The sequence below is a fragment of the Schistocerca americana genome, chromosome 11 (genome assembly GCF_021461395.2).
Source record: "Schistocerca americana isolate TAMUIC-IGC-003095 chromosome 11, iqSchAmer2.1, whole genome shotgun sequence".
NCBI lineage: Eukaryota > Metazoa > Arthropoda > Insecta > Orthoptera > Acrididae > Schistocerca > Schistocerca americana.
This window is the reverse complement of record NC_060129.1, coordinates 57,860,323-57,884,728: the sequence shown is the minus strand read 5'-3', so window position 1 is coordinate 57,884,728 and position 24,406 is coordinate 57,860,323. Positions and strand designations below refer to the sequence as shown.

The following is a 24,406-nucleotide window of genomic DNA, read 5'->3' as shown; positions in this document are numbered from 1 at the left end:
GAAAAAAGTCTTTATAAACCACACAGTTTTAATTTACTGGAGAAAGAACTACGCAAAGGTTTATTTGTCAATGGAGCTATAAAATAACCTGCCTTACGTATCAAATAACAATCATGACATATTAACTTTCAGTATAAAACACTTTTCTTCTTAGATCATTTAACTGTTTGCAATTTGGTAATGTCAATATTTTTAATCATTTCTTTATGAACATGCGGAACTGGCCAATCATTCAATCTTTTCTGTATCACTGCTGACCGCAAAAACGTTTTCAGTCATCTAAGTGCTGAACACCAATGCTCTGAGGTACAAGAAGTAATAGTTATAAGTAAAATCATCCAAACAAGCTTCACAAATTCTGCGAGTATTTCACACTTAGGACCACAGTTTTCTCCACTTAAATATTTGTAGATGTCTAACAAGTTGGCAGCTTCCTCTTTCTTCATTCTGCACAGATCTCGATACTTGTCCCTATACAATGTTAGCTTGTCTTTATCTGTATCTGCCACAAACAACTGCAGGGTACGATCAGCACCAGTTTGACCAATAGCAAAAGCCTCAAGTTGTGGAATAAGTTCCAGAACTGTTCAGTCAAATCTACAATTTAGCACAGCTGCAGTCACATCAATTATTTCAAAAAATATTTGTCTGCACATTTGCCCCGGTGTTTGATATGCATGAGGATCACTGCCTTCCTCGTAATGTTTTAGCATCTTCCTTTTTCTATGCAAAATGGTTAATCAATGTTAAGTTTCTCTGTTTTCCTAATGGTTTCATTCCACACCTCAAAAAATATATCCCCCGTGAAGCTAAACTTCCAGACAAAAACAATGTTTTGATTTCTTGGTATGACAATGGCTTTTTCTGAAAAGAAGGAAGTTGCTCAATCCTGCCGAAAACTGAAATTAACATTGCCTGGGAAAAAGAAATCTGAGTTAATGCAGTTTTGAAAAATATCCACTAGCATTCCCACCAACTTCGCTTTTTACTTCTGACACATCATCCAATAATTGTAACAGAATGTCATAACTACATTTCAATGACTTTATTGATTGTACCGACACACCACTTCATAAGACAGAATGGCTGCAAAGTTCAGTCTGAACGTTCTTTTACAACATCTCCATTTTTTTTCTTGTAGCGATTGAAACACTGCTAGCACCTTTGGCAAATGTCTTACAAATGGTATTAATTCATGAAGAATCACCAGAAAATTTTACACATAACTAATACCTTACATCGCACGTTGTACTACCAAATTCAAATTATGTGCTGAACAATGAACAAATATAGCTCACGGTTCCAACCGAGTAATCCTACTTTGTAATCATGTTAAATGTCAACTGGCATTGCTCACACCATTATAACATTACCCACGACAGCACTTTATGTCAAGGGATAAATGTCTTATGACATCCTGGATGATTTCAGACAATGTCCTAGAACTTGTTGCAGCTACTTCTTGAAGCCCACAAAAACTCCTTCAACCTGAAGATTTTTATTGACATATCTGAAACATATGGATAGTTGTTCCATCACTGATACATTGGAAGTCTCATCTAAAGTAAGAGAAAAGTATAATGCCTCCTTAACATATTTCACAATGTTTTGCTGTACATTGCTGGATAATAACGAGACAATTTCATTCAGTACATCATGAGAAACCCACTCATATGCAGCAGCCAAGATTTCAAGTCAGTAGCATTTTCTGCTCTATGTAACAACTGATTAATTTTTGATGCTTCATCGGTGTGATCACGAATTGTTATTCCTTGCTGACTTAGAAATTGGAGGGATGTTGTCATCTTTAATATTGTCCTGCATGTGAATTTCTCATATCTTCTAATTTGTGTGTCGAGGTAAGGGATGACACATTGGTAACTTGTCTTGTAGTTGCCACAGCAGTCACAGATGAATGGTGAAGTGTATATTTTTCATGAACTCTTAAACATTCAATTGCCTTTTGCTCCTGGTAAAATCCATTTTGATCAAATGCATTACACAAATCCCTGTCTGCAGAAGTAGCAGTTTTTGACGGAAGCACTATACTAGAATCAAAAGAATTTTTACAGACACTACAGAATGCTGTGTAAGATAAAATTCTTCTGGGCCTCTGAGTGCACTTTCAATCTATAAAATTGTTTGACATTTCAGCCACTGTTACAAGAGGCCTTTCTCATGTTTGTGCTAAGCTGATTGCTTAACAAATCAATGATCTATATGCTTGAATAATTACTAAATCTTTTAAGTGTTTAAAGAATCTTTTGGGCTTTGGAAGAACATTTATAAACAAGAGTGGGTTCAGTGACAGTCTCTGGGGATTTGCATTTTATATCCCCCAATACCAGTTTAATTACATTCCAATGAGAATATTATCAGTTTCACCATCTTGTTCCTGTCACATCATTCTAGTTTATGATGTATTATTCTGTGTTCCATATAAGTCAAGACATTAGAAAGCTCACTGAACATACCCTGAAGTTTCTCTTCTTGTTTAGCTCTGCCATGACTTTCCCATTGCCACTGAGAGATAAAAAAACCAAATTTTACTAAAAGATAAAATATCAAATGTATACAAAATAAATGGTACCAAGCAGAAGTGTTTTAAATACGACTGTATATATGATTATAAGGACTGTTTAGAATCTCTTCACAAATGAACAAACTACATCAGAAAGAACTACATAAGAACACTGGAACATTACAAACAGCACTTGCTTCCAGAAAACACACACACAATGCTTACTTTACTGTAACACATCCTTTACATTCAGCAATTAGCCAGAGGTGTTTTTCTATCCATATGCAATATGTAAGAAATATGAATGCTTACAATGTTCTCGGTTTCCTCTAGTCCCAAATTTAGTTCTGGTTTCTTCTTGGACTTTGAGTTTACTAATTGAGCTTCACGAATCTGGAAAGAAAGCGAAAACAAAATCTTAGTTACAAATGTTTATATCTTTCTGCACATATTACATAGCTCTCAGTATTTTCTTATGCATATCATCCACTATCCACTGATTCTGATCTCTTATGTAAGAAAATTTAATGAATCTAATTTTCTGATGAGGTGTTCTAATGTATATCAATATGATTTAATCTCCATTCTCAAGATTCTTTGCAAAAAATCATTCACTTCTTTCCTACACAGCATACATAATAGTATTATATGAGGGTGATTTGAAAAGTTCTTGGAATCACCATGAGAGGTCAGCACTAGCACAAGTTGTTCACATGATATTCATTGGACTGTTGCCTGTTAACATGTGCCACATCAGTGCTCTTGGAAGAGAACTGTGGCAGTGATGTTCCCGTGTAGTGATTTGTGAAGATGGGAAAAAAAAAAGGTTGAGCAGTGATTAAGTACTTCATAAAGAAATGTATGAAAGCAAAGAACATTCACGGTGATTTCCACAACACACTGGGGGACTCTGCTCCTTCATATCCGACTACTGCCAAGTGGACAAATGAATTTAAATTTCCCCACAGTGGTTGGCCAAGATGTGTCACTACTCCGGAAATCATAGGAGAAGTGCACAATACAGTCATGGAAGACCGCTGATTGAAAGTGTGTGAAACTGCTCATGCTTGCCAGATGTCATGTGCAAAGGTATATCACATTTTAACTGAAGAACCGGGAATGAAAAAATTATCTGAAAGATGGGTGCTGTTACTCTTGATGATGAATCAAATGCATGCTGTCACCATGGCAAAATTACACAGACTGAGGTATGAATTGTTGCCACGCCTGCCATATTAGCTTAATATGGCTCCATCAGACTTCCATCTCTTCTGAAAATGAAAATTTTGTATGCGGACAAAGATTCGCTTCAAACAAAGAATTGATAGCTGGAGCTGACAACTATTTTGCAGACCTGGAGGAAGCTAATTTTCGAGATGAGATCAAGGCACTCTAACATCATTGGACTAAGTGCATTAATCAACAAGGAGACTACACTGAAAACTAAAAAAGTTTCAGTGATGTAAGTACTTTTTTTCTATTCTGTTCCGAGAACTTTTCAAACCGCACTTGTAGTATACGGCATAAGCAACATGTTGCTCTTTGGCATACTGAATTTGCCTATGAATGATACAACATTCTTCTTTCGATCTTCTATCTTCTGTACCAGTCCTTCCCTTAATGATCATATACTCCATGAGAAAGGTGTTCTGGTAGTCATTTCTTCATTTCTTCAACAAATGAGTTATAGGCTTTATTGTTCACAATATGAGAGTATGTTTGCTAAAAGCATGTCGCTACAGATTCATAATGCAGCAGCTATATGGAACAGCATCTTACCTTAAAACCTTCACACAACTTCTGATGTGAACAGTAATGGCTTTTTAATCCTTTCTTGTGGTACTCCCAAAGTAACTTTATGATCTGACTATTTTGCATCCTTAACATATTCACTGCTATACGCAAAACTTGAGGATGGTAGCAATGTTGCAATGTGATGCCTCTTTCTATGCTGAATACAGCTGATTTTTACAATTTTCATTGTTTCATGTTCCAGCCTTTGGACTGGCACTTGGAGTTAGGTTACGGTTTTTACATTATTTATGCCACTTATTGACGTCCATAACAATACTACAGTCTCTCAGGAAACTGTAAAGATGTAGAACTGACAGAAATGGCAGAACATATATTGAAACATCGTCTGTCAGCAAAATTAAATTCTGTCGTAAGTACTGATACAGAGGTGGCTACATAATCATTTACTGTATATTGACATGGCACAATTGGCTTTAGAGTAAATTATAAAGCATGGCAAGAGTCTGACTAGTGCTGAAGTGAAATGAACCTCATGTTCCATCATAGATAAATGAGAAACAAGCATACATATCAAAAAAGCTACAGCAGGTCAACAATACCAGAGGCACTTCCCACTAACTTGCTGTAGTAACCAACTGAGGACATGGTGTGCTTCAACTACTGTGGCACTCCACCACAGTCAACAGATCAATAATGAAGTGCTGACTCAATAAACTGCTTTTGTTTATCCAAGACGGTAAAAAATAAGTTTTTAGGGTACACAGCAATGCCCTTTTATAAATGTAATGTCACAACCCCCTCATTGTGCACTCTAACAGTAAGGTGCTTTTTTCCTTAAAGTTTCCCATCTACCATCATTTTAAGACAATATATACAGGATTTATCCTAATTAATGGCAGAAGTGCACAGAATTGAAAGTACATGATTCTAGATGAAAAAAGTCTCAGTACGTACAGTTGTTGTTGTTGTTGTTGTTGTTGTTGTTGTCGTCTTCAGTCCTGAGACTGGATTGATGCAGCTCTCCATGCTACTCTATCCTGTGTAAGCTTCTTCATCTCCCAGTACCTACTGCAACCTACATCCTTCTGAATCTGCTTGGTGTATTCATCTCTTGGTCTCCCTCTACGATTTCTACCCTCCACACTGCCCTGCAATACTAAATTGGTGATCCCTTGATGCCTCAGAACATGGCCTACCAACCGGTCCCTTCTTCTTGTCAAGTTGTGCCACAAGCTACTCTTCTCCCCTATTCTACTCAATACCTCCTCATTAGTTATCTGATCTACTCATCTAATCTTCAGCGTTCTTCTGTAGCACCACATTTCGAAACCTTCTATTCTCTCCCTGTCCAAACTATTTATCGTCCATGTTTCACTTCCATACATGGCTACACTCCATACAAATACTTTCAGAAATGACTTCCTGACACTTAATTCAATACTCGATGTTAACAAATTTCTCTTCTTCAGAAACGTTTTCCTTCCCATTGCCAGTCTACATTTTATATCCTCTCTACTTCGACCATCATCAGTTATTTTGCTTCCCAAATATCAAACCACCTTTACTACTGTAAGTGTCTCATTTCCTAATCTAATTCCCTCAGCATCACCCGATTTAATTCGACTACATTCCATTATCCTCGTTTTGCTTTTGTTGATGTTCATCTTATATCCTCCCTTCAACACACCATCCATTCCGTTTAACTGCTCTTCCAAGTCCTTTGCTGTCCCTGACAGAATTACAATGTCATCGGCGAACCTCAAAAAGTTTTTATTTCTTCTCCATGGATTTTAATACCTACTCTGAACTTTCTTTTGTTTCCTTCACTGCTTGCTCAATATACAGATTGAACATCGGGGAAAGGCTACAACCCTGTCTCACTCCCTCCCAACCACTGCTTCCCTTTCATGTCCCTCAACTCTTATAACTGCCATTTGATTTCTATACAAATCTTAAATAGCCTTTCGCTCCCTATATTTTACCCCTGCCACCTTCAGAATTTGAAAGAGAGTATTCCAGTCAACGTTGTCAAAAGCTTTCTCTAAGTCTACAAACGCTAGAAACGTAGGCTTGCCTTTCCTTACTCTAGCTTCTAAGATAAGCCATAGGGTCAGTGTTGCCCCACGTGTTCCAATATTTCTATGGAATCCAAACTGATCTTCCCCAAGGTCAGCTTCTACTAATTTTTCCATTCGTCTGTAAAGAATTCGCGTTAGTATTTTGCCGCCATGACTTATTAAACTGACATTTCAGTAATTTTCACATCTGTCAGCACCTGCTTTCTTTGAGATTGGGATTATTATATTCTTCTTGAAGTCTGAGGCTATTTCGCCTGTCTCATACATCTTTCTCCCCAGATGGTAGAGTTTTGTCAGGACTGGCTCTCCCAAGGCTGTCAGCAGTTGTAATGGAATGTTGTCTACTCCCGGGGCCTTGTTTTGACTCAGGTCTTTCAGTGCTCTGTCGAACTCTTCACGCAGTATCATATCTCCCATTTCATCTTCATCTACATCCTCTTCCATTTCCATAATATTGTCCTCAAGTACATCGCCCTTGTATAGACCCTCTATATACTCCTTCCACCTTTCTGCTTTCCCTTCTTTGCTTAGAACTGGGTTTCCATCTGAGCTCTTGATATTCATACAAGTGGTTCTCTTTTCTCCAAAGGTCTCTTTAATTTTCCTGTAGGCAGTATCTATCTTACCCCTAGTGATATATGCCTCTACATCCTTACATTTATCCTCTAGCCATACCTGCTTAGCCATTTTGCACTTCCCGTCGATCTCTTTTTTGAGACATTTGTATTCCTTTTTGCCTGCTTCATTTACTGCATTTTTATATGTTCTCCTTTCATCAATTAAATTCAATATTTCTTTTGTTACCCAAGGATTTCTACTAACCCTCATCTTTTTACCTACTTGATCCTCTGCTGCCTTCACTACTTCATCCCTCAAAGCTACCCATTCTTCTTCTACTGTATTTCTTTCCCCCATTCCTGCCATTTGTTCCCTTACGCTCTCCCTGATACTGTGTACAACCTCTGGTTCTTTCAGTTTATCCAGGTCCCATCTCCTTAAATTCCCACCTTTTTGCAGTTTCTTCAGTATTAATCTACAGTTCATAACCAATAGATTGTGGTCAGAGTACACATCTGCCCCAGGAAATGTCTTACAATTTAAAACCTGGTTCCTAAATCTCTGTCTTACTATTATGTAGTCTATCTGATACCTTTTAGTATCTCCAGGGTTCTTCCATGTATACAACCTTCTGTCATGATTCTTGAACTAAGTGTTAGCTATGATTAAGTTATGCTCTGCACAAAATTCTACCAGGCGACTTCCTCTTTCATTTCTTACCGCCAATCCATATTCACCTACTACGTTTCCTTCTCTCCCTTTTCCTACTACCGAATTCCAGTCACCCACGACTATTAAATTTTCATCTCCCTTCACTATCTGAATAATTTCTTTTATTTCATCATACATTTCTTCAACTTCTTCGTCATCTGCAGAGCTAGTTGGCATATAAACTTGTACTACTGTAGTAGCGTGGGCTTCGTGTCTATCTTGACCACAATAATGCGTTCACTATGCTGTTTGTTACCCACATTCCTATTTTTTTATTCATTATTAAACCTACTCCTGCATTACCCCTATTTGACTTTGTATTTATAAACCTGTATTCGCCTGACCAAAAGTCTTGTTCCTCCTGCCACCGATCCCTAATTCCCACTATATCTAACTTTAACCTATCCAATTCCCTTTTTAAATTTTCTAACCTACCTGCCTGATTAAGGGATCTGACATTCCACACTCCGATCCGTAGAACGCCAGTTTTCTTTCTCCTGATAATGACGTCGTCCAGAGTAGTCCCCACCCGGAGATCCGAATGGGGGACTATTTTACCACTGGAATATTTTACCCAAGAGGACGCCATGATCATTAACCATACAGTAAAGCTGCATGCCCTCGGGAAAAATTACGGCTGTAGTTTCCCCTTGCTTTCAACCATTCGCAGTACCAGGACAGCAAGGCCGTTTTGGTTAATGTTGCAAAGGCCAGATCAGTCAATCATCCAGACTGTTGCCCCTGCAACTACTGAAAAGGCTGCTGCCCCTCTTCAGGAACCACACGTTTGTCTGGCCTCTCAACAGATACCCCTCCGTTGTGGTTGCACCTACAGTACGGCTATCTGTATCGCTGAGGCACGCAGGCCTCCCCACCAATGGCAAGGTCCATGGTTCATGGAGGGTACAGATAAACAAATTATTTGCAAGATGATTGCATCTTCAGGGTTACCCACCACTACCAATATGATTGCGATACGCAGTCTTTCTTTACATTTTTGAGACATGGAGTTGTAAATGAAATGGATACAACAGTATAGTATAGTCCCACTCAGGTCAGTAGTTTGCAGAGCATCAGCTGTGTTGTACGAGTGTTGGTGGTTACGTAGAACATTACAGTAATGAGGAGTATGCTGATATGCCTTTTGTGTACCATAGGGATAACACCAATGCACAGGAATCTACTTGTTTGTATCAAGGATCATATGCTGCCCAAAGGCACCCTGAGGGTCAAATGTTTACAAGGCTACATGAATGCCTCCAAGAAACTGGGAGCTTTGGACATGCTGCGGGAGCATGTAGGCCTACACAAGTTACACCTGCGCTTGAAGACATTGTGAAGGAAACATTCAAACACACTCCATGAATCTTGTCAAGGATACTTGCCACACACATTCCTGGAATGAGTCAGTCATGTTTGAGGAATAATCCATTGTAATATACCCGTACCTCCTCCAACAATTTCACAGTCTTAGTGACACAAACTTTGACCCTAGACTATCCTTCCATCACTGCCTGCAACAACAAGTTGTAGGCAACCACACATTTCACAATAACACATTGTTAACAGTTAAAAACTGTTTCACTCATTATGGTGTGTTTAATTATCACATTCTAATGCTTGGAGTCATTTAGGCTCTAACCCACATGCTGCGCATGAGTCTCCATATCTGCAATGTTTCTCACTGAATGTGTGGTTAGGGATACTTAGTGGTGGTTGCACATGTTGCCAAACAAATCTAATGGATGGAATTTCTGTGGTATCATCTTGCTGGCTTGCTTGCAGATGTTCCCTTAACGCCATGCCAGAGGATTTACTATATGCATGATGGAGCACGTGCATGTTTTGCTGCTATGGTGAGAAGACATCTCATGTGCCCATATGGCTGAAGATGGTTTGCGCAAGGAGGACCTGTACAGTGGACTCCAAGCTCATCGGATCTGAACCCCATAGATTCCCGAGTTTGGAACCAACTTAAAAATTTATGTATGACACTACAGTTAACACAGTTGAAGAATTGGAGCAAAGACTTCTCAATGCTTGTCAAGAATTTCAAAGTAATCCAGCTGTGTTTGAAAGGAATCAAAATTAATGGCAGTGGTGGGTACATGCTTGAATCTGGGTACAAGGATGACGCATTGGACAACTCCTCTGATTAGGAGTAGTCGTGTAACTTTTATGTTTATTCAAACCACCTGCACTTCCGACAGTTTTTCTAATAACCTTTCTTAATGCTGTACAGTGTTGTTAGATTCTCTTAACTTTGATTACATTTAAACAGAGCTCATGATTATCACACAAACAGTTCATTTCCAGACCTACCTTTACTTAGATTTTTTCTTCTAGTACCATGTACTTTCAACTGTATGCATTTATGACACTAATTACGATACACCCCATATAAATACCTCTTGCTTTCATCCTAATCTCCAAAATTACTTCAATTGCCTCAATGAACTATTCGTTTTGGCTGTTGCATTTTCCTAAAAATTTCTTTACCTGTCACTATCATAGTTGCCCATTAGTCTTGTTCATCTCTTCCTCGGCCTCATCTTCAAGCATCAGCTATTTTGCTGTTCAAATAGTAAAATGCAATACCATTAATTTCAGTGTTTGAACGGACATGGTTTTATACAGCAGCGTAGAATTTCTTGGCACTTTAGAAAACGAAACTCACGAGGAAAAAAACACGTTTTGGAAAGATCTTTGATGTGCAGCAACATGTACGCTGCATATTTTCATATTACAAAACTATAAACTCGAATTTCGCCAACAGGAAAAGTTAATGGTTTAAGTTAATATACATAGTGTTTTTACAAGAAAAGCAAAGCTTTTGCATATAATATTTGTCTCCAAGATTAATAAGCTACAAGAGAAGCTACGCTTTCACATACAATGTTGATTTGTTTAGCACGTTACACTTAAGATACATCACAGAAATATGTCAGTAAAATTTTTAATACCAACATAAACTCTTATCTTCTGGGCTCGAAATTCTACTAGATGGCTCATCATCAAAGAGTTGATTTTTAATGAGAGCAAACGGTCTGCGATTTAAGAAATCCATCATACATTCTGGCACATAGTTCATCTTACATAAAAGGAAATTTACTTTGAAAATAATGCTTTTCGAACCACAATTCGCAATATTTCCCCGCGACCTATTAGAAATAGATTCATTTCAGCAGTTGCCAGAGAGTGCCAGATAAGAGGCATCACCATGCTTGCATGGCTACGGTGATATAGGAAGCCCCTATGTTCGTACGTGTAAAACATCAAAAGATCTTTCTTACATTTTGTCATAAAAGAAACAAAACATCAGAGGATACTCCATGAGTGTTGGAATTTCATGAACCATACTAAAATGCATAGTTAGCCTTAAAGCACACATTAGTACATCCTGCTTCCCATGGACTTAGACCTTGACCCGATATTAAGCTTTTCGGTGTGATTTTGGGGACATAAATTCCATACGTGCTAGAACATGAAAACGCGCACTTGAAATGCACCAAACAGTTGAAACTAGCCAATAGTGAGGAATTAAACACTTTGTTTCAAATAAATTTACTGCCTCAGTAGTAAAGCTTAATAAAAGCCAAATTTCTTTGGCAAACCGACAAAAATAACTATTATTCTGCAAGGCAATTAATGCTTGACTGTCAGAAAGGTGGAAATAAAATAAAATCTGAAACTAGTAACACATTTTAGCCTTCCGTAATTATGTATTTTAATTCACTTGGTAACTCCCAGCCACAGAAATCCATCTTGTTTTTTTCCATTTGACGTGAGAGCAGTAAATGAAGAGGAAACAGAAAAATCACTAAATGTAAACACAGGTCACGTGGAGAGTACCCACCCTCCTCCCCCCTCCCCCCCAACCTTAACTCAAGACTGCTCTTCGCATCAGAATATCAATATATTTTTAAAAAAAAAAAAGAATTTTCAAAAATAAGTTCATTTTTAGCGCACATCTTTTTGAAGAGTCTGATTCATAAAATATATATCTTCGAGGAAATGTTAGAGATGTTATTTGGTCTTAATGCCACAACTCTTCAAACATTCTCATACCACACGCCACTGTATTTCACTCTATGGAACTCAAACTTTTATATTTTGTAACGGATGCCATCAAATTATTTCAGGACAGTGGAAATTAAAATGTCCTGTAGTGCCTCTCCTGCTCCCAGTCTTCCGATTTGACATCCTGCCCCTCTTTAAAAAATAAATAAATAAATATAGGATACCTAAAACCAGTAAAGACAAGAGACATTCGAGACAGTACACATTTCTTCAGTCATTGGGTCGTAGCGATTTTTCTCTCTGATCTTGCTACAGCTTTACATGACATGCTTTCCCGTCTGCGAAAGAACTATTACCTCATCAAAGTTCGTCAAACCTTTTGCTACATGAAAACTTGAAATGTCGTCGTCTAATATCAAAAAAGCTGTTAATACAAATAGTACCCAAGACTGTTGTGGTTTCTCGATCTGATTACGTCTATTTTGCCATGGTGTGCTGGATAAAACAAAATAGTCCTTTCTAATATTGCAGCAATTTTAAAACACACCAAATATGCGAGACTGTTTCAGCAATAATGATCATTTTTATAGTATGACAATACAGGGCTATTACAAATGATTGAAGCGATTTCATAAATTCACTGTAGCTCCATTCATTGACATGTGGTCACGACACACTACAGATACGTAGAAAAACTCAAAGTTTTGTTCGGCTGAAGCCGCACTTCAGGTTTCTGCCGCCAGAGCGCTCGAGAGCGCAGCGAGACAAAATGGCGACAGGAGCCGACAAAGCGTATGTTGTGATTGAAATGCACTCACATTAGTCAGTCATAACAGTGCAATGACACTTCAGGACGAAGTTCAACAAAGATCCACCAACTGCTAACTCCATTCGGTGATGGTATGTGCAGTTTAAAGCTTCTGGATGCCTGCAGTGAGCGAAGAAACGGTTGAACGCGTGCGGGCAAGTTTCACGTGTAGCCTGCGGAAGTCGACGAATAAAGCAAGCCGGGAGCTAAACGTACCACAGCCGACGGTTTGGAAAATCTTACGGAAAAGTTTAAAGCAGAAGCCTTACCGTTTACAATTGCTACAAGCCCTGACACCTGATGACAAAGTCAAACGCTTTGAATTTTCGGCGTGGTTGCAACAGCTCATGGAAGAGGATGCGTTCAGTGCGAAACTTGTTTTCAGTGATGAAGCAACATTTTTTCTTAATGGTGAAGTGAACAGGCACAATGTGCGAATCTGGGCGGTAGAGAATCCTCACACATTCGTTCAGCAAATTCACAATTCACCAAAAGTTAACGTGTTTTGTGCAATCTCACGGTTTAAAGTTTATGGCCCCTTTTTCTTCTGCGAAAAAAAAACATTACAGAACACGTGTATCTGGACATGCTGGAAAATTAGCTCACGCCACAACTGGAGACCGACAGCGCCGACTTCATCTTTCAACAGGATGGTGCTCCACTGCACTTCCATCATGATGTTCAGCATTTCTTAAACAGGAGATTGGAAAACCGATGGATCGGTCGTGGTGGAGATCATGATCAGCAGTTCATGTCATGGCCTCCACGCTCTCCCGACTTAACCCCATGCGATTTCTTTCTGTGGGGTTATGTGAAAGATTCAGTGTTTAAACCACCTCTACCAAGAAACGTGCCACAACTACGACGCTTTCGAACTCATTGATGGGGACATGCTGCGCCGAGTGTGGGAGGAACTTTATTATCGGCTTGATGTCTGCCGAATCACTAAAGGGGCACATATCGAACATTTGTGAATGCCTAAAATAACTTTTTGAGTTTTTGTATGTGTGTGCAAAGCATTGTGAAAATTATCTCAAACAATAAAGTTATCGTAGAGCTGTGAAATCGCTTCAATCATTTGTAATAACCCTGTATAATTCACAAATTACCACTACGAAATACCTATTTGGCCTACTACAATCAAAAAGCTTTATGTTAGGAAAAGATATGCTCCAAATTCTCATGCACCAGACCGAAAAGTAGTACAACAAAATTTTTGTGTAAATTTGGAATCGTCATATTCTTCCATAATTTGTGTGATGTTCCCCGTTTCTTCTCCTTCCTCGTTCTAACAAACAATCCTGTCATCACTAATTCTGTAACTATTCCTACCACTGTCAAACCTCATTCTCTGGTTAACTTTACTAACCCTGACACAATCATCAGTTTAGTTATCCAGCGATTATTCTCCTGTTAGCCGTTATTATGTGTTCATACAATGCGTTTTCCGCACTACTCCCAGAATGGAACTTAAGCGGCTGCTAGCCGGGGACAACAACTGGCCATGTCTAGTATAGCAATCTGGCCAAAAATTTTCTGTCAGAATTTCATTTTCTTGGATACACTGAGAAGATAATAGATAATCTTTTTTGCTTGTTATTCCTGTTAGTAGTTTATTTCCACTCTTGTAGTCTGATTCTATGGATTTCGCTAGTAATTATAACAATGCTGAACATTTGCAAACTGAGTCAACCACATAAACAAGCAGCAATTGGCATGTCCCGGTTCGGATTTATTCCGCTCAGCTCGTATAGCCCCGTCCCGTTTTGCCTCCAGGAAAGTTCAAGTTTAGATGCAACAAGGATTCCTCTGGCAGAGACATCACGTACACTATGCACACATTCAAAAATCAATTTATAATTCATTTGGAAATCAACTTAGAATGTGTTTAAAAATGTCGAAAAACTAGCAGGGGTGCACTTCAAAATCATATGAATAATCAATAGACCGATGTGTGCTGGATACTAGGTGCTTTGTAAAATAAGGTTTTTTCCCTCAATAATATGAATTTGCCCCCTCCTCTCGAAATTGCCACCTGGTTCAGATACCGCAGTTTGCTGCCCCCCCCTCCCCTCCCCTGCCAATAGATCCGGGCCTGCTGCGCACGCGTGAATCTGGCAGGTTGGGCACACCAGTGAAATTTTTCTGGGTAGCCCATATGGCTGGTTACTGCTACTGCTGCTTACACAGCCAACAGCCACATATCTGTAGCCAAAGGCAGGAGAAGGTATTACTCATACACGACTCAACTGGGCGTCTGCATGAGCCCGCTCGTAAATGCTTAAATGAATCTAATGTAAACAGTTGTGACGTCACACCCATCAGAGGCAATTTGTTGTTATGAAGCATTGCAGTGTCTTCCTAAAGCCTTTGACACATTTTTCTGTAGGCAGATGCTTGTACGTGCACTGTGTTTTTTATACGGTGCACTTCCTTTGCAATTTAAGTTTTATTTTCTTTTTTCCCTCGTTCGTGTTTTAATGCTGCAATATTATTCTGCACTAGCGGGATACAGTAGTATCCTTTGTTAGGAGTATCGGCTCTTACCAGTCAAAATTACAAAAATTTAACTGAAAACTAAAACAGAAAATTCCCGGAATTCTAAAAAATTCCTGGGTTTTTCCCAGTTTTCCCCCAGATGAAAAAATTCTCGAGTTCTTCCCGGATCTCCGGGTTGTCTCAGATGATATACTCCATGCTCAAGTACGATTTGTAGAATATCCGTGTAGATGTATATTCTTTCATCATCCATGGACCTATTCGGTACATATATCTGTGGTACCTCTTACTTCTGTGTCTATTTTGGATACACTAAGGCACTGAATACACTGTTCATAGCAGTTCTTAGTATTACATCTACTCCTGTAGATATGCTCGTTGGAGTTTCTGTTCATTAGATTTATTCAGCTGACTAGAACTCTGTTCATCCTTCCATCACATTTTAGCCTATCCATTTCTGTTTTTATATTCTGTTACAAGTCTATGTGATGAAGGGATCCAACATTTCATCCTCTGACATGCAGAATGACAGATTTCTTTTACCTAATGGCAACATCAATAGCCCCCTACTGCAACTCCAGAGACCTGAATGTAGTGTACCTTACACCTGGAATATTTTGCCCCTTATGTGGTTGTGCAGCTTTTTGTAACATAAATAGTCATGCTGGGTGTTGCTAACACCCCAAATAAAAGCAGCTATAATGAAATTGTTGTGCAGCATATCACTGACATGAATATATTTACTTCACAAATTTTTGCCTATTTAGAATGTTATCTCCCAGTACATTATCGTTTTATTTAATAATACTTTAGTATAAAATTGGGTTATTTGAAACATAAGTAATAATTCCCATTTTTTTACAATAATTTGTTTAATTATTTCTGTTATTCTTCATACTGCATTACAAGTATAAGATATTATACATACAATTAAACATTGGTTCAGTCAACTCATACAAACATTTTATGAAATCAGTCACTATCACTGGCTGCAAGGGGTGTGTTATTGTAACACTTTTCACACACATTTCTCATGTGCTTTACACACATAACTTTTAAACATTGAGCACAGTGCAATTTAACTTTTGTGTCTTTACTCCGAGGGCAAACTGTGCGGTGCCTAGGCTTAAGTATTCTTTGTTCAGAAGGTGGTGTATTGTTGCTGTCTTCAATTCTCGCCATTTTAGCAGCTTTCTGTCTAACTTGTTTAGGCGGGGCGTGAGTGGCTGCTCTTTTGCACGCTATGGGATTCACTAATGACCTTCCGACATCACGTAAAAATGTTCTTCGGGAAATCCTCTCATTGTTGTTATTTGCTTACATAGGTGTTAGTGCAAGCAATGTCAATCATTTGGAAAAATAGGGCAAGTGGCCAGCGTCTAGTTTTTCTTGAGATTGAATACGAAACGCACATTTCATCTATTGTGTCCATACCTGTTTTGGTCTCATTGTACAATGTTATAATTTCTGGTTTCTTTTCCTCCACTGTATTAGTGCCAATGGCACTGTCATGATGCAAAGATGAAAGGAGAATAACGTTTTTTTCTGTTCTTTGGTACATATGAAACTATTGTGATATCCTTTCTGAATCCAAAAAGGCTGCTTCTAAGTTCACGACCTCTCGTGCAAACAAATTCTGGAGGGAGCTCCCTCTTATTCTTTCTAAGTGTTCCTACTACTGTAAGTTTCTTTTTCAGGAGCTCTTCAGCCAGTGGTATGGAACAAAACCAGTTGTCCAGTGTCACATTGAGTCCTGTACTTTCGATAGGTCATACAAAACTATTTACTATCTCCTTAGGACAGTGCAAAGGGACCATCTGGCTGTTTCCTAACATAGATGTCTTGCATCACATAAGGTGCAAATTTTCAAATCATGTTTCACAGGCTTGCTAGGTATATACTGTCAAAAACTGATTTTGCCTCTACATGCAACCAGTTGTTCATCTACTGCCGTATATTCAGACACAGTATTATTACTGAAACAGATTGACATGAATAATTCAAACACTTCTCTGAATGCAGCTAGGTGATCAAGTTCACTATGCTGTAATCTGTCTCGAATATCATCGAATCTCAAACAGTGCAACAAGATATTAAAGTGCCGTAAACTCATTGTTGCACAAAATACTGCAATTCCAAAACCATTTTCATCCCATCAGTCCTCCAGATTTTGGTGTCCCGCTCTGTAATGCCCAGCCAGTATAAACAGACCCACAAGAGATTTAATTTCTTCCTCATTTGTTGGTTTGGCATAGTGGTCTCTTGTGAAATTTGATGCAATGTGTTGTATGCAAATTTTTGTGCAGGATGTAATCATTCTAATTATTATGTCATTTATACAAATTAATATCGGAAAACAGTCCACAGCAGTTTTCGCAGATTTTGCGATAGCTTTCACACCAGAGAGATGAATAATGAGGTCTACACTTCTAGTTCTTACGTTGCAACTAGGGCAACTTTTCATCCATTTTGTAACCTTATGTCTTCCAATAAAAAATCATGTTTCCTTTCATTATCCACTCTACTTACTTGCAGTTTCAGTTCCAAGTTGTCTTCATCCTCCATTTCCATGTCAACATGATGAGAGAGAACTTCACAACTGTGTTTCTTCCTGTTCCTCTCCCCCTCTTTCAAAAGTTTTGTGTAAGACTTTTTCCAGAAGCTTCCGCACTCTATCTTGTTCTATTTCATAACGAACCATAGCTGTTTTAACTGCACAGAGCGACAAAATGCAAGCAGCTGCTACAGAACGCAACTGTGCACTTTCTCGTGGCATGGCAACATAAAGAGTCGCGCGGGGTTCTGACAACATCCCAAGGCACATTGTTGTGTGTTTTCTTGGAACTTGCACTCTCATTGTAGATTCTATTGTTACTCAAAGCTTTCATATTCCATCCTAGAAAGGTAATGAGGAACATGATGTTATACTCCTATCCAATATGTAATAATCCATTGATAAGGATGGCGGGTGTTCTGAACACCCCATGCGACCGCTTAAGGGTTACCTAAGAGGATGCCATTGTCATCAAAGCATACATTACAGCTGCACATTCTCAGGAAATATAATGGCTGTAGCTTTTCTTTGCTTGTGCTATTCAAATCAACAACATAGCACAATCATGTTGGCTAATAAGGCCAGATACCTATCATTTAGTTTATTGCCCTTGCAGCTTCTGTAGAGGCTGTTGTCCATCTTTCAGAACTGTATATTAGTCTGGCCTCTTTACAGGTTTCTTCTCTCACCTGGCCTAACATGGGGCATTCCAGCATGCAGAAAACACTGAGACAGAGCCTGTATATGTTTCCAAACTAAATCCAAAGCCATGAGGCCACACCTGTACAAACTATGTGACAGACAGCTCACTTTGCAAAATACATTCTCATGATGACTGATAATGAAGAATTTGATGTCTGCATCTGGTTCATAGATGAAGCACACTCACACATAAGTGGAGTCTTGAATAAACAGAACTGGTGATTTCAGGGTTCTAAAAAATTCCCATTTGTGTAAAGTGAAATCACAGTATTCTTCCAAAGTTAAATAGCAAAACAAAAGCCAAAGTTTTAGATTTCATGATCAAGAAATCACTCACACAGGAGAATTGTACAAATGTACTATCATTTAACCATTGGACAGACTCCCATATGGATGACATAGTAATAAGCATACCTGGCATAGACTAACAACTGAAAGATTTGAAAGAAAATAGATCACCAGGTCTGGATGGAACCCCAGTTTGATCTCACAAAGAGTACCCTGTGACATTGGCCCCTTACCTAGCTTGCATTTATAGTGAATCCCTTGGCCTGCACAAAGTCCCAAGTGACTGGATAAAACTGCAGGTGATTCCAGTATAAAATAAGTGTAAAAGAATGGATGCACAAAATTACAGACCAATATCCTTAACATCAGTTTGCTGCAGAATCCTTGAAAATATTCTTAATTCGAATATAATAAAATTTCTCAAGACACAAGCTTATGTCCACAAATCAGCATGGTTTTAGAAAACATATCTTGTGCAAAACTCTGCTTACCCTTTATTTCACATGATATACTGAGAACTATGGATAAAGGGCAATTGGCAGATTCACATTTCTAAATTTCCAGAAAGCAGTTGGCATTGTGCCCCTCTGCAGGCTGTTAACGAAGATGTATGGAATAAGTTCACAGATTTGTGAGTGGCTTGAAGACTTAAGCAATAGAACCCAGTATGTTGTCCTTGATGGCAAGTGTTCATCAGAGATGGTTTAATCAGGAGTGCCCCAGTAAAATCAGATAGAACTGCTGTTGTTCTCTATATACATGCGTGATTTGGCGGACAGTGTGGGCAGCAATCTGCAGTGGTTTGCTGATGATGCTGTGGTATACTGTAAGGTGTTGAGGTTGAGTGACTAAAGAAACATAGAAGATGACTTCGACAAAATTTCCAGTTGGTATGATAATTGGCAGCTAGCCATGTAAGTTAATGTGGATGAATATGAAGATGAAACCTGTAATGTTCAGATACAGTATTACCAGTGTCTTGTTTGACAGTGCTGAATCATTTAAATATCTAGGCATAACGTTGTTAAGCGATATGAGGTAGAATGAGCATGTGACAACTGTGGTAGGGAAGGCAAATGGTAGACTTCAGATGATTGGGAGAATTTTAGGAAAGAGTGGTTCACCTATAAAGGAGACCACATACAGGACACTAGTTCAACCTATTCTTGAGTACTGCTTGAGTGTTTTGGTTCCATACCAGGCTGGATTGAAGAAAGACATTGAAGCAATTGAAAGGCAGGCTGGTAGATTTGTTACTGGTAGGTTCAAACAACGTGGTACAGAGATGCTCCGAGGACTTACGGAGATGCTCTGGGAACTCAAATGTGAATCCCTGGAGGGAAGGCAACATCACTCTTGAGAAACAGTTTTGAGAAAAATTTAGAGAATGGGCATTTGAAACTGACTGTTGAATGATTCTACTGCCAGCAACATACACTGCATGTAAGGACTGCAAAGATATGTTTCGAGAAATTAGAGCTCATACAGAGTCATATAGACAGCTTTTTTCCCTTTGCTCTATTTGTGAGTGGAACAAGAAAGGAAATGACAAGTAGTTGTACAGGGTACCTTCCACCATGCACCATACAGTGGCTTGCGGTGTATCTATGTAGAAGTAGATGTTGCTGTTCGAGCTGCAGAATGCAGCACAGGCATTACTGGCCGTCTTTTGATGAGATGGATGATCAGTACTGAACATTATGTTGCAATTTAGGACAATTTGTCACGAACCAGCTAGCATTGGTAGATGAACACAATAAGAGGGCAGACCACATTGCAACGAATAGGTGTTTCACTTTCTCAATGAATACTTCAGGAATAGTTCCACTGCACTGAATTGCAGCAAGTTTACTGCTGCAAGGAAGGCCTGGCCTCCATATTCCCCTGATCTGACTCTTTATGACTATTTTTGAAAGACACTGCCTACTGGAACCATCACATCAAGCTGGAACCCACTTCTATTGAGACACTGCAGTATGGGATGAAAAATTTCAGTGTTTGTTTGTGTCAGCATCATACAGTGCATGAACATTAAAACAAATATGGTGGGACTGCACAGACTGCTAGCAAAGGAAAAGTTTAATTATCCACACATTAATATAACTTTTGTTGCACTCATCTAGCAATAATAGTTTTCAAGATATTTAATTCTGAAATTGGGCACCCATACATGTATACTGAAGCTCAAAAGTCACCCCACCATTGGTGGACACCCGTAATTCATGAGAAGCATGGGAGATTAATGATAGGAAATTATAAATATAGTTTCCAAAACTGCTTCACTTGCTTAATGTATGTCTAAGATTCTTTCCACATTTGTAAATGAGGATGTTTATTTCGAGATCTATGGAACACAATGAATAATTAACACAAATGCTATGATGTATTTCATGAAAAATATCAGAATTACAGAGAGTTTCAATAAAGGAAAGAGCTAATGTAGTAATAACTGTGATGTGGTGCTAACCTGGCATTACATGAATTTTCAGTTGGATTCTTGTAATGAATCTTAAAAAAATATTCAATAAAAGATAAAATTTTATTGCAACAGCCTTATCACAAATAAAGCAGTGGAGCAAGTACTGTTTCAAAATGAAGATATATCATTCATTCCAATACTGTTGTTCACTGACAGAAAATAAGTTTTCAGAGTTCTTGTTACAAGCCCCACACTGTAATATTTTAGCATGGAGTAAAAAAAAAAAAAAAAAGAATTCTACGACCTACTTGTTTCAAAGATAACTATGCTGAATCTCCCACAGCAACCTTATCTGTAATAGATTGTATGCAGTGGTGGGAGGCAAAGGGGGCAGTTCACCACACATTTCCAAATCTAACAGTGGAAAATCTAGCATGGAATGTAACAATATTACGAAAAGGAAAGTTGCCACTTACCATATAGCGGTCACCATACAGCGGAAATAATAAGTTGCAAATATGCACAACAAAAAGACGCTCCCAATTAAAGCTTTCAGCCATTAAGGTTTTTGTTAACAACAGACGACAGACAGATAGACAGACAGACACACACAACACGCGCACACACAGACAAATGCAACTCGCACACATGACTGCAATCTCAGGCAACTAAAACCACACTGCTAGCAGCAGCACCAGTGCATGATGGGAATGGTGACTGGGTGGAGGTGAGGTACAGGCCAGGGAGGGGAAGGGAGGGATGGTATGGTGCTGCAGGTTAGACAGTGGGCAGGGGAAAGGTGGGGAGTGGGGGAGTAACAGAAAAGGACAGAAATAAAAAGACTGGGTGTAATGGTGGAATGACGGCTGTGTAGTGCTGGAATGGGAACAGGGAAGGGGCTGGATGGGTGAGGACAGTGACTAATGAAGGTTGAGAAGGTAATTCAGTTACTCCAGTCCTGGGTGGTACTGAATTACAAGGGGAATGCTACTCTGGCCGGATGGCCATAGAGGAGCATTCCCCTTGTAACTCGCCATGGTTTCGAATACCTCTCGTTGTGCCCTGAAATGAGAAATGTCCTGCCCACCATAGACCTAGATGTGGGACCTGTCCCATACATCCTCCAACCACCACCACCAGCACCCACTCCAGTCCAGTCAGTAACATTACCTACCCCATCAAAGGCAGGGCTACCTGTGAAACCAGTCATGTGATCTACAAGCAAAGCTGTAACCACTGTGCTGCATTCTATGTAGGCATAACAACCAACACACTGTCTGTCCACATGAATGGCCACCGACAAACTGTGGCCAAGACACAAGTGGACCACCCTGTTACTGAACATGCTGCCAAACATGACATCCTTTGTTTCAATGACTGCTCACAGCCTGTGACATATTGATCCTTCCCACCAACACCAGCTTTTATGAATTGTGCAGGTGGGAACTTTACCTGCATTACATCCTATGTTCCTGAAATCCACCTGGCCTCAACCTTGGTTGATCACTGTCCTCACTCATCCAGCCCCTTTCCTGTTCTCATTCCAGCACTACACAGCTGTCATTCCACCATCCCACCCAGTCTTTTCATTTCTCTCCTTTTCCACTACTCTGCCCTCCCCACTTCTCCCCCGTCCTGTGTCTAATCTGCAGCACTTCACTGTCTGCCACTCCCACTATATTATCACACTGCCTCCCTGCCCCAGCCTCCTCCTTACCACCATCGTGTCATCACTCCCACCATGGTGTAGTGCTGCTGCTCATTGCAGTGTGGTTTTAGTTGCCTGAGACTGTGGTTGAAAGCTTTAACTGTGAAAGTCTTTTTGTTGTGCCTACCTGAGACTCAGCATCTCTGCTATATGGTGAGTGGCAACTTTCCTTTTCATAGTATTATTACAGTTCCAAATCTGTAAGAGAACGATAATCAAGCTCCTGGCGGCAGAATGGAGACCACTTTATAATGGCTGAAGATACAGAAATTTGTCACCGAGACTCAATTTAAAGTATTTGGAGTTATGATACTTGTTTCCATTATCTTTACATATTCCACATGCCTGAGCATTCTCCTTCCTGATGGGGCCTATGGGCCAGTGTGAATAGGTATGATGAAAGAACTTAAATAGAGGAAGGAAAAGGATACACATGTGCTGAAGGCAAGAAAAGCCACCACAACCCTAGGATTAAATGATAAAGAAGGTACAAAAAAATTCTAGGCACAGAAAACATCTAAAATTTGAGCACACTTCATGATGTGAAAATTCATAAACATAGCTTGTTTCTAACTTCCATTAAGTTCTGATGAAACATGCTAACTTTAAATTTTTGAAAATGTAGAAGATTCTGTCTCTTCCTGTTTTGGACTTGCTTTAAAGATTGCCTGTCTGCAACCTGTCTCCAAACTACAAGTTTTAGCTTTTTACATTAAATATGACAAGAATGTGGTACTCTATGAAGAATCTGACAGAGCTATTATGCACTTGAATCTCTTATTCAAGTATAATCTTCCTTATTAATTTAGATAGAATTTGGAAGAGTGAATTCTAGTTAACATTGTCATAAACTCTCTCTTTATTTACATGTGCTATAAATAAGGTATAGCGTTTGAGCAACATATTCCGTAAGATACACTAAGGATCAGCATTGCTTCTCATGTTCATACATTTCTTCAAAATCCAATCTTATCTTTTCTCAGGTCGACTTTAACACATTCCATACTTGTGTAAGTAATTACAGTTAGTGTTCTACAAACACTACTCATTCAACTGATGGTTCAGAAATGCATACCTCCACACATTCTGTATTCCTAAAGGTTCTCCTCCTTGATGGGATCTACAGAAAACAATGAATGAATGAAACATGGCACCTGGAGTAGTTGATATTACTTCAGAATTATTAAGTTCTTCAGGAGAAAAGAAAATGACAAAATTGTTCCACCTGGTATGCAAGATAAATATTATGTGAAATACCTTCACATTTCAGGACTGATGTAATAATCCCAATGCCAAAGAAGTCACATATTGACAGATGTGAGCATTTCTGACCATGTGTTTAACGAGTCATATTTGTAGAACACGAACTTTAATTACACAGGGATGGAATGACTCCTGAAAATCAATCTGGGAAAATATCAGTTTGGATTTTGAAAATATATAAAAATCACGAGAAAAAACGCTGTACTTAAGGAAATAAATTGAACAAAGGCTACACCACATTTATAGCACCTGTAAATACAGAGGAAGATTTTGACAACATAAAATAGAATATATTCTTTCAAATTCAGAAGCTATTTGAGATACACTGTCAGGAATGAAAGTTTATCTACAATGTGTACAGAAACTAGACTGCACTTCTAAGATTAAAGACCCAGAAAGGGACACAGTAGTTCTGAAGACCACGAGACATTTTTGTAGCCTATTCTCTATAATACTCAATCTGGACATCGAACTAGCAGTACGGCAGACTATAGAAGAACTGAGGTTCAAGGACATTAGTTA

At 38.9% G+C, this 24,406-nt stretch overlaps 1 protein-coding gene across 4 annotated transcripts in view; it reads right to left on the bottom strand.

Moving 5' to 3' along the window:
* Positions 1–24,406, bottom strand: part of LOC124553716 (zinc finger protein 708-like) — a 224,135-nt gene that overhangs the window by 178,508 nt on the left and 21,221 nt on the right. For 3 of the 4 annotated variants that reach the window (XM_047127616.1, XM_047127619.1, XM_047127617.1), the window contains exon 3: positions 2,834–2,914. In XM_047127616.1, coding sequence (XP_046983572.1) covers positions 2,834–2,914 — 81 coding nt within the window. Of the gene's footprint in view, positions 1–2,474; positions 2,524–2,833; positions 2,915–24,406 lie in introns of all 4 variants that reach the window. The other variant, XM_047127618.1, reaches the window with a different exon arrangement.